This window comes from Gordionus sp. m RMFG-2023, chromosome 5, assembly GCF_954871325.1.
Source record: "Gordionus sp. m RMFG-2023 chromosome 5, tfGorSpeb1-WG-v2, whole genome shotgun sequence".
Taxonomy (NCBI): Eukaryota; Metazoa; Nematomorpha; class Gordioida; order Chordodea; family Parachordodidae; genus Gordionus; species Gordionus sp. m RMFG-2023.
Genome location: NC_088779.1, coordinates 8871647 through 8883907, shown reverse-complemented (window position 1 = coordinate 8883907; position 12261 = coordinate 8871647). Strand labels below are relative to the sequence as shown.

General features: G+C 28.4%; 1 protein-coding gene across 1 annotated transcript in view; it reads right to left on the bottom strand.

Moving 5' to 3' along the window:
• Positions 1 to 12261, bottom strand: part of LOC135930435 (uncharacterized) — a 31354-nt gene that overhangs the window by 5458 nt on the left and 13635 nt on the right. The window contains exons 5-11 of the mRNA XM_065467231.1: positions 8939 to 9102; positions 8572 to 8828; positions 6329 to 6600; positions 5991 to 6066; positions 4762 to 5281; positions 1214 to 1319; positions 94 to 244 (exon numbers count right to left, since the gene is read on the bottom strand). Coding sequence (XP_065323303.1) covers positions 94 to 244; positions 1214 to 1319; positions 4762 to 5281; positions 5991 to 6066; positions 6329 to 6600; positions 8572 to 8828; positions 8939 to 9102 — 1546 coding nt within the window. The remainder of the gene's footprint in view (positions 1 to 93; positions 245 to 1213; positions 1320 to 4761; positions 5282 to 5990; positions 6067 to 6328; positions 6601 to 8571; positions 8829 to 8938; positions 9103 to 12261) is intronic.

Below are 12261 nucleotides of genomic sequence, written 5' to 3'. Positions count from 1 at the left end.
AAATAAATCAAGTTACCATTTAATTTTAATGTGTAGTCATTACTGTACCTTATAAAATATATAATCAAATATGTATTCTTTTATATAAAAAACCATGCCATTTGCCTCTGTAAACCGTACCAAACGAACCGGTACCAACCTTGGGTCCTATCAAAATATCATCTGCCTTGATTTCCCATTCCAAAATGGCTGATTCCATGGTCGTAGAAGGGTTATTGGCCCGATTCAAGTTATTATGAGAAGTCTTCATCGATAATGAAAAAATATATTATATAATGTATTGTTTTAAAAAGTATGTGTCTTCATCATTTTATATTGACGTTTTTATATATATTTTTTTCAAAAAATAATTTTCCAATTTAATTTGGATAGCGTCACGGAATTGTGATCTAACGATCAAAATAATGGTGGGAATCTCATACCTTATAAACTAACATATGACAAGTTTCAAAATGAATGTGAAGGTGGAGATTAGTGTTGTTAACCGACTCGATTTGAATCTTAAATTAAGATTTTAGTCAAAATAAATATTACGTTAAGCTAGTGATCAGTATCGGGCCTAATTTTTCAAGCCCGGCCCAAATTTGTTGAAAAAAATTTGACCGGCCGGCCTGATTTTGAACAATTTTTTTTTATCTATCCCGAAAATCTTGACCCGAAATTAAAATAACTATTATTTGTTTACCCGACCCGGTCAGAATTTATTTAAATATTGAAAAATTTAATAAATTTCTAATTGTGAGAATAATATTCTACAAATATATAATATTGCCGCTTTGTTTTGTATATAAATTTATTTCACAAAATTATAATATTAAATTTAAAAAATTCGAGCCCGGACCGGCCCGAATTTTTTAAAAACATATTAGGCCAGACCCAGTCCCACCCGAACGGTTCGGTAGATCTCCAACGTAAGCATTGAAATTCCGCTAATGGATGTCCAAACCTATCTGCCATCTATGAGCAAAATGCCCAAGCTACAATACTAATGTGGGTAAGAGATGCGAAAATTAAACATTTAAAACAATCCTTGATGTGTAAAATTAAACAATTTTAAAAAAATCCTTGACACGTTAATTAAAATATATTTTGAGATTGAAAAAAAAGATGCTTAAAATATTGAACATTGAAACAATAATTTTCCGTTCCTGCTATTATTCTATTGAACTAACTTTTAACACATATATTTTTATTATTAAAACATTTTACTAACTTGAGCCATGCCCCCCACGTTCCCAACTGTTCCATTATCAGCTGACTTAGCTCGAGGCCTCGCTATTTCAGGTTGAAGAGACGTTTCGAATTCAAAGAAACGTGGCCTAATATTTTAAAAAATAAATAAAATGTCTTGGCAAAATAAAATATGTTCTTGGTCTAACTGTTCGGTAGTAGTAGCACATATCTGCATCTGCGCGGCCTGGCCCACCTAAAAATCTGGCCGGGAAATTGCATAACAATATTTAAATCTAAGTTCGTTTAAACGACAAATGGAGATGAAATTTCACGCCACTAAAATTAACGTATTCTATGTACATTATGCAACCATTTTTTATAGTTACATTATTGATCAAAAAATCATGCGATATAGGTTAAAAACGACTATTGTTTACATGTAACACCATAAGAGAATGGTCCATACTTTAAAAAAATTAACAAACTTTTCGTTAACTAATCTATTTTTGACGTAAATGTCCCAAACTGCCTAACAAATAATAACTAAGGGTAGTTGCATGAAAAATTGATTAAGAGTATCGAAAAGTAGAAGCTTTAAAATCTCTGAGCGTAATGTAGCCCCAAATAAAAGTGAATGAATTTATAAGATTATATAATACTATTTTAAATTTGTATAAATTATGATAATTTTCCGATCGTGTGGCATAATAATGCTCAAACAGGTCATCATGCAAAGGTGCAAGCTCTGGCTAATCTGACGCTCTACGTATAAAAAAAACTCGCAAACTAATTTTCCTTCCTCTTTTCAAACAAAAGTATAAAATTTCACTGGGTGATATATTTGAATCAATAACATCTGATAAATTAACAAATTCCTTCGTGATATAATTTGCTAAATTTCTTTTTTTGTCATTAGTGTTTTTATTTTAAAGTTAAATTTACTTTAAATTGCATTTCCCAAAAGTTCTTCTTTTCATATTAACTTACTATTTTAAATATTTGTGGATGGATGGGAAAAACATTGAAAAATGTGATTGCAAGATGGGAATTTATCTTCAGTTTAATTTTTGCAGCACCTATGTGATGAAATATGGTTTCAGTTTTAATTTTTCTTTGGAATCAATAGTAGGGTCATCATAACAATCGTAGTCGAATATACTTTTTTCGAATTGTTAAGCTTTTGGGACATTTTGACCAAAGGTCAATTTTAATAGCTAATTTAGCAGCCACTTTTACTCAAATGATTCAAAAAAATCCAAATAAATTTGATACATTCAGCTATTTTTTTAAATTTTGTTAAGGATAGTGTTGTTAAACGGATAACTTAATATTTTAGCCAGAAGAATATGGCTTAGGCCTGAAGATTTCGGTAATAAATGTCCTACTTATTATTATATAAATTAATAATTTACATTTTTATTGATCTCCACAGCTCAGAAACAATATTTTTGTCGAAACTGGGTTTGTTGTATTTTCGTCATGATTTCGTACAACGGAAAGGAAAATATATTTCTCCAAAATTGTAAAATGATTGGCTTAAGATATTCAACTCAAATTTCCCACTAATTTATATACAAAGAATCTTTCAATAATGTCATCTTTTAATTTCTAATAATATTTCCCATCTTGATAGTGATGCTGATAAAAAAAATTTTAAAGTGACCTTTGCAGAATCGTTAACCATAAAATTTCGAGTAGGGTTCTAGCAATGCACAAAAAAGCTTTGTTATTCCAAGTCAAGAACATGGATTTCATTTTTTCCTCTAGTGCAATCCTATTGTCTCAAACCTAATAGGAATACTATCGTTGCTCAGTGTAATGCAATTTGGTATACTACGGTTTTTTCCATAATTTTTTTTAAAAATAATATGGGGCTCTTAAGAATCATATTTTGGTAGTGCTCTTCACACATTGCGTCACTGGCGTAAATGGATTCGGCGTAATGCTGCAAAAGTACTCTATTCAAAAAATAACCTATCACTTTTTTTTGAAGCCAAATTCTTGGATGAAGATAGGCTATGAGATGGGTTATATATAATCTTCTGATATGGGATAGGGACATAGGCGTAGCCAGAATTTTCTTAAGGGGGGGGGAATAAAAAATTACTGAAGGCTTGGCCCCCAGACTCCTTTTTAGGCGGGCCTTAGGCCGGGTTACCTTAGTTTATATATAGCCATAAAATATTTTTACAAGATAGGAGGTTAACTTTAATAAAAAAAAATAAGCCTGGAACAAATCTGAAATATATTTTAATTAGTTTATATAAAATATAATAAATAATTTGTATATACATTAATATAAAAGCATGGTAATAATTTATTCCAGACAAGTATATGGAATTTATTTATAAAAAGTAAGTAGACATATAGTTGATATTCCTCTATTATATAGAATTAGTTACAAAATACTAGGTAAAATTCCACTTTTACTTTGACAGTTAGAGAATATATTACCGTTAATATTTTAACAAATTTTACTAATCAATGCTCTTGATAATAAATATAGCAACAATTTGCATTCAATTTTTAACGCCATCTGTTTATCTTAAAAATGATATTAATAATTAATCTTCATATTATTCATCCCACAATGTCTTTAAAAGCTATTTTCTGATGTCCTTATCAATATTTAATAGTTTTCTGTAAAATATATAATTCGCTATATTGGTAAAAATTACTTGATTATTAAATATACTGTAAATCTACGACATATAATATTCCACTGTTTGTATTGAGCTTTAATTTTTTTATTTAATTTATGATTTAATTTTATCAATAGTTTTATAATTATATTTTACTAATAAATAAATTAAAATTACTCATTTTATAAAAATTATATTTGATATATATATTATTAATTAATTTTATGGATCTATTATTAATAATTATAATACATTGCACTTTTGTCTTAAGACTTATCTTTGGTTTATATTCCAATTCTAAGAAATCATTTTTGGTTCACTTTTTTTATATATAAATGCTTTTTTCCAAAAATATATAAATTATGATGAATAGATTTATAAAAATAAATAAACTTTTATATTCTTTCTTTCAAATTATTGTTTATGATATATGCATACATTTTTGGGGATCAGGGAGTGGGGGGAGGACTAAGGGGGATATTTTGTATTAGCTTAAAATGATATTCACAAAAAGTGATAAATTTCTGAAGAGGGGGGGGAGAAATTTCCCCTTGCCCCCCAGGCTACGCCTATGGATAGGGATGTATAATAAAAATTTAGTCGAGGTTTAATAAATGATATTTATAGTCTGACGACATACATTATAATTAGCCAAATTTTACTTAAATCTGTGATGGAAATATCAACCGATTATCTAATGAGTTAAATGATAGTCAAATCGCATAGATTAGGTGATAGATGACGAGTGACACGACAATCGATAAATTTTATTTAACATTTTCCTATATTGAAAACTTTTTTATTAAAATTGATAACTGTTTTTCTTTGTTCCATCAAACTACTTAAATGGTAACCTTTAAAAATAAGCTACTAGAGTACTTCAACACCAGCCCTGAATCTAGAAAATACCTAACAGTAAATATTTATTTATATATATTTTTTTAACCTATCACATCTAGCAGCGGGAGACGTGTGAGCACTATGATAAAATCCGCCTGTCGAATTAACTGGATTGATGACGTCCGTAACTGCCTGATTGTGATGATTGGCATGTTGAGTCGCATTGCGGGTAAGCAGGCTGGGAAGGTTGGTAAAAAGAGTGTGTTTCAGATTAGACAGCTTGTGGTTGAGATTGAGGGAATGGCTATTGATAGCAATGGGGTTGTAGTTAGTGGCATTCGTATTAATATTTGTGATATGAAATTTCGAGCCGTTTGAACTGACATTGGTCACGGGGTTAACATTTGAAATGTTGGATAAAATATTCGCGACGTTTTTAGAAGAGGATAGATGGGGGGTCAGCGGAGAGGCCGAACTGGGAATTAGATAGATGGACGAGTTAATTTTCGGAGAAGGCAAAGTATTCGCGTTATTTGTGCGCTGAGATGAACTCGAAGACGACGAATTGGTGGTAGATGGATACGGTATATGAGAAGTTTGTGCGGGTAAGATGGTAGGGGATTTGTCTAAAAGCGCGAGACGGGATTTCATGAGATAAGGGTAAGGAAGGAAAGGATGGCCGAGGTAATTATGAAATATAATATACACCTATAAATTTTATAATACTTTTGTTTGAAATATTTCAGATCCTTGGAAATTTCAAGAAATTCTGACTCCGGTTCCTATATATTTTAAAAGAAGAGTCTGCTTCCAGTTGGTTCTGGTTCTAAGAGAAATGTACTCTCGACTAAGCTCAGATGCTTAAATTTTTACAATGTTAACAAACCAAAACCAAAAAAAATAATATCGATAAGATTAATACATTTTAAAATAAATTTTATATTTCTAAACCTTGCTTTCTATTTTATAACCAAGTTCTCAGAATAATTCTCAACTTTTTATTCGGTAAATAAAATTTAACCAATAAAATTTAACCAATAAAATTATATGAGCATGTCGTTGAATAATAAACATCGTTTCTAAAGTAATCATTTGAAACTTAACTAATAATCATTTTAAATATGTAAAATAAGTAGGGCTGTGCCGATCTACAAATTAAAATTAATTTTTTTAACCTATCCAATATTTTACGACATTTCCTCAAAACCGATCGGCTAACCGGTATTAGTTACCGGATTAATTTTGGCAGGATATCGGATCGGGTGGATTGGCACAGCTCTAAAAATAAACTTACCCAGGTTTCAATGATAATTTAGGAATAACTGATTATATTACTTGATTTTGCTAGGGACGAGTAAGGGACGTATTGTCCACCGGTGTAGGTGTTGAAATTGAAGATATAAGAATAATCCTATGTAATAAAAAAATATATAAAGATACCACAAAAAATAGGAAATCAAAAATAAGTTAAAATGTAAGGCATATGCTAAAAAAAGTCATAACGCTTTTTTATTGTTAGGTGTCCAAGTGTAAGTTTGTTTGTAATTTTTTAATATTAATATTTATTAATAAAATTATTTTGTTTTGATTGAATATGACAAAACCTTTATAAATTAATAACTAAATAACAATGCAAAAAAAGATATATGAATGATCGAAATAAAATTTCTCACTTGATGATTGGATGAGGACTTAGAACCTGACTTAACTTCGTTAAGAGCCGATAAAATTGATTCCGTTTGGCGACCCACCATGTGTAAATTAACGTTGGGAGCAGAAGTCGACCTTTCCCTGGGGCTTAAGGATATGGGACCCTTTTCATGGCTCGATTTTTTATTAGACATTATATTTGAAACGATGTTTTGAGGGTAATAGTTCGTGGGCTGAGATTTTTTTGTGCCTTGTTGCTGATAATTGGAGGTCTTGCGTTTTAGATGGGGTTCGGCTTTCAAATAAAAGTATTCGTTTAAAATAAATAAGGCTTCAAGGAAGGTGGTTATTAAAATGAACTTAAATTAAAATGAAAGTATATTAAAATGAACTTAAATTAAAATGAAAGTAAATTATAATGAAAGTAAATTAATATGGAAGTATCTTTAATATGAAAGTAAAATTAAATTGAAAATAAATTAAATTGAAAATCTCTTTACCTTTATTAATTAAATATTTTCTTGGTCTATTCTATAATTTAAGAATCTCTATTAATTATATAATTTCTTGGTTTCTTTATTAATTCAATATTTTCTTCGTATCTTCAATAATTTACAAATCGTAAAATTTTCTTCTTTTTTAAACAAAAACAAATTAATGAATATTCCTTTCCTTAGTTGCCACTGTATTCCTTTTCACAAAAATAAACAAAATACATGGCTAACAACAGGTTCATAATATATATATATTATAATACAATTAATTTTATCATTTTAATACAATTATAAATAATAATTTAAAATATTACAACACGTTCACACTATTGAGGCTTATTGTATATAATCTTTTTCAATCTTCTTCTTCTAATAATGCCATTTCTTCTATATGACTCATGATATACCCAATCTCCAATTCATCTCTCATTTCACCCAATAATTCCTCTTCTTCCTTCTGTATCCATATATCTTTATCTTTAGTCATACCCGCTAATGTCCTTTTCTCTGATCTTATATTCACTTTATTGGCAATTTCTGTACATCTATCCTTGACACCTAAAGGATACCTTTCAAATTGAAACTTTCTAGAATCTGTTTTAATTCCTTGTATTCTTTTCTTTCTATTCCTAAATCTTTTCCCTTGACACTGAATCTTTACATGTCCCCACCTTCTACAATGAAAACATTGACGCGTCCGTCTTATATCAAATCCATGTTGTAATATTTTAAATTATTATTTATAATTGTATTAAAATGATAAAATTAATTGTATTATAATATATATATATTATGAACCTGTTGTTAGCCATGTATTTTGTTTATTTTTGTGAAAAGGAATACAGTGGCAACTAAGGAAAGGAATATTCATTAATTTGTTTTTGTTTAAAAAAGAAGAAAATTTTACGATTTGTAAATTATTGAAGATACGAAGAAAATATTGAATTAATAAAGAAACCAAGAAATTATATAATTAATAGAGATTCTTAAATTATAGAATAGACCAAGAAAAAATTTAATTAATAAAGAATAGACCAAGAAAATATTTAATTAATAAAGGTAAAGAGATTTTCAATTTAATTTATTTTCAATTTTTTTACTTTCATATTAAAGATAATTCCAAATTAATTTACTTTCATTATAATTTACTTTCATTTTAATTTAAGTTCATTTTAATATACTTTCATTTTAATATAACCTTCAAAAAAAACTATACATGATAAATATCAAGACCTCTCGGCTTGGATTAAAAATATTTCATTTTTAGGTCCAAACCGGACCGAAATTAAAAAATTCAAACCTGGGCCATATTTTTATTTTAATCATTTATGAACCGGCGCGGGAATTTTTAAAATTTCATTATTCTGAATAATTTCGTAAGATGTTTCAAGGGCAAATGGAAAATATTAGAAGAAAATTAATAATATAAACATACATTATATGATTTTTTTTCCTGAATTATCAGAATAATTTTAAAAATCGGACCGAACCGGATTTTTATAAAAAATTATCAGGTAGAGGTTTAATAATATTTCTGGGTTCTCATAAAACATACTAACTTCTTGGAACGTTATTTTTGAATCGATAGTATTATCGAATAAAAATTATGATTTAAATCTATTCACGTTTTTAAAATTAGGATTTAATCAAATAAATCGTTTTTCATGAAAATATTACGATCTATGCTAACCCTACAGATGATGAACGTTTTTATTAAAAGGAAAGGGAACAAAAATGGCATAAATAGGTTTTTATTAATTAGTAATTTTTACTAGTCAAGTGATTCATGTAAGGAGGTGGAGTAAAAGGAAAATCGATGGCATTTTTATAGCCAGAATTCGTGGCGTCATTTTTTCTAAAATTATCGTTCTTGTGCATCATTGTCAAGTAGTAATAGGCGTTAACGTCGAATTCGTGGGACTGATTTTGGTGATTGAAGGGTGGGGCTAAACCGTCCAAGATCAAGGCCGATGATAAGGTAGAAGAATGTGGGTGAGAGTGCATCATGCCCGAGTCGGTTAGAAGAAATCTTTAAAAAAAATATATAAAATATAAATTATAGCAAAAAACTCAATTTTTTCTAAAGAAAGAAGAAGTAGGCATAAGAAAATAATATATATTTTTAAGTGTGTTACTAACTTTTTGTAAAATTCCTTGTCGAATTGAACGGGCTCGCAGAAGGGGGGAATAAAGGAACCACATTTTTGGTGAAACCTGAAACCGCATGTTAGGCATCGGAACCCGTGAAACAACACCTTGTGGCAAACTTCGCAAAACGAGATAGTGAAGAAAGTTTTTCTCACCTTGAGAAATTATTTTTAGAAGTGTTTCGTTAGGAGAATAATTATTTTTTTTCTTCTGTGTAATATATTTGAACGATTTAACAAGACACATTGTCTCTAACCCCAATAACCACAGTTAGTCACATGACAACGCGTTATAGATTTTAAAAAATTTATTATTGGTGCTCAACCCTCATAGAAAAAAAAGTTATAAAATATATAATTATGCGTTTATTTAAAAAAAAAATCAATTCTCAATTACATATCTGAAAATGAAGAGAGTACCTTTACATCTACAATCCGTATTTTGTCTATTCCATAAAAAAAAGAAGTATTTTTAAAAGCAATTTAACAAGTACAATATTCTAGAACATTCTCATTGAATTAGATGGCTCAGAGGCGTGCATTGAAAGATTTAATTTAACAATGATAGATCTGGCAAAATCTTTGATTCTTTCTTTCTTTGAATCATAAAGGTAATGATAAAATACATTTAATAAATCTATGAAAAAGGCTCTTTGCCATCTATAAATGGTGATAGAAGAGTATTAAATGTCTTCGCTCACAATGAATTTGCAAGTGGAAAATGTCACTCAAGAGGTTAAAAATTTATGAAGATTCTTCCATTATGAAGGGACTACCTTTCGCACGACGATTTCCCAAGCAAAATTACGAAACATGAAAAAACGAAACATATCATTGATTAAAATAACATCATCTAATCATTATATCGCAATTAAAGGGTTGACGTTAGCGCCACATAAAGAACTAAAATTCGGATTGTGTGAAGTTTAGAGCTGATGATAGTTTTAAATCAAAAGAATTGATTCGTAATAATTATATAAGTAATGAAATTCCCATAATACTGCCTTGTGAATTACAAAAAAAACTTGCCAAACTTATAAAATCGGCTGCATTATATTTGATAATCGTGGATGAATATATCCTTAAAAAGTAGGTATCACCATATTTTTGTTATGCGGGATTTTTTTAAAATATAATGAATTATTTAAAATTTTTAAAAATTCTGAAATATTTATTGGGTAATCAAAGTTAATAATTACTTTGAAAAATAGAGAAAGCAGAGATCAGTGTTATGGCGGAGTGTCTAACTTTTGTGGAAAGATTGGGTTAAAAACAAACTTGTAAGAATCTAGATTATTCTAAGTACATTGGGCAAGTCACGCATTAAGGTGGGACCAAATTCTTTTAATATTACTGCAAAAATTAATTTCATAATATTAATGATAGATTGATCAAGATTCTTCCAAACGTATGGAAATATTTCGCTCCATTTAAAATGAGAGTACATCATTTAAGACCATTTCACCCTCTCTTATAATATAACCATAAAACATTTACCATTCTGCAACAAAAAAATTAAAAATTACAACTTAACAATTAGAAAAAATTTCAAAAACATTAAAAATAATTTAAGTCCCCCCCCCCCCCCCCATAGATATTTAAGTCGTCACCTTTGAACCTTTATATCAAATAGCTAAAAGGAGCTATCCGAATCTATATAATTATGGGCCGTTTTCAACCCGTTGTTTAATATATTAATAAAGACAAAATATGTAATATTCAATTTAATAATATATATTACATATAAGGTTATATCTGGACATAGTATTAATAATGTACGCAATTAAATAAAGGATTCAAAAATTGAAATATATATGGACGCAGTCCATCGGATCCAAAGTGAAAGAAAACCCAACTGATTTCCCATTATACTTTGTTATAGTGTGATCTTCCTAATAAATTCAATTTACATTTTTTTGAGTTTTAAATATTTATATTTAAGAAAAATTTGGTATAAATAAATACTATAACCAAAAAACTTTTTATAACTGTTAGCGAACCTTTTAAATTTTAATTAGCGTAGTGTTGTTATAGAAAAGCGCCAGCCAGGAAAATGTAGAGTATAATAAAATTATTAATTATTATAAGAGAACGAAAAAGTTTTAAAAAAATAATCAATATAAAAAACAGGGAAAGGAAAGCATAAGGGAACAAATAACTTTTTAAAATGATTATAATATTCTTAAAAAATTAATATCTTTTTTATGCTTAATTTGAAAAAACTAAAATATAATTTTTTTTAAGCTTGCACCTAAGGGTTATTCAAATAACCTTTAGAGTTTAATAATTTTGTAGCGACAAAAAATAAAAAGTATCACCGATACATTAAATAATGGACACATACTGATAATGTGCATCTCCGATATTAACCAAATGTAAATAATTTTTTCATTATAAAGTAGCGAACTCATTTAATGAATCACGAGTCCTTGTCCCTAATGGCTAGATAAATTTGGTAGTTATAATAACTTTTAAAACGCGTGATTGGCTGATTGACCGTATAGCTAGATCAGGTGAAACATACGAAATCAAAACAACAACACGATTTATAAAATCAGATGATTAGGACGTATTTTTTATAAGTTATAAAGCCAAAGTCAAACTAATATTATACTAAAAATAATATTTTTATTATAAATGGCTATTTCTTAATGGATGTAAAATTGATTACATTTTATATTAAGCGGAAAAGGTCACTGGTATAATTCACGTGATTCTTTTTTAATTGAGGAGTTTTTTTATATTAATCAATCTATGTATGATGCTTAGGCGTGTTATTCTTACTTATGGTTTTGTATAGATTCATGTGATAATAAAGTTTGCAAGATTAAGGCCATTACCATAGAGTTCAAGGGCATAAGTGATAACAAACTAAAAAAAATCGAGGTTGGAAAAATATCGTTTCCAAAGATTTAGATATTTTGACACATACACATAATTTTTTTATCGTCTGATTACTTGTTAAATACCGAATAATTTCCATATTTTAAAGTGTATCCTCCTCACTGCAAGACTTCGTAAGTAACTTTTTAAAAAATGTTAAGGTGAGATAAAACAAACAATCATTAATAAATCCTATTTTAATAAAAAAAATTTAATAATAATCATTATAAGTTTTATGTTATGAATGTGAAATGTATTCGTGCTTTATACGTTTTATTATTGAAATATGGACATTTTTATGAACTGTTTTATGTTTCTCCCAATGTGATAAAAGATCATGTTTCTAATCATTTGTAAGATTCGATCAAATTTTTTTTAAAATGTTATTTACGAGGGAATGGGGTTGGGGGAGACGATGTTTTAAGGTCAAAT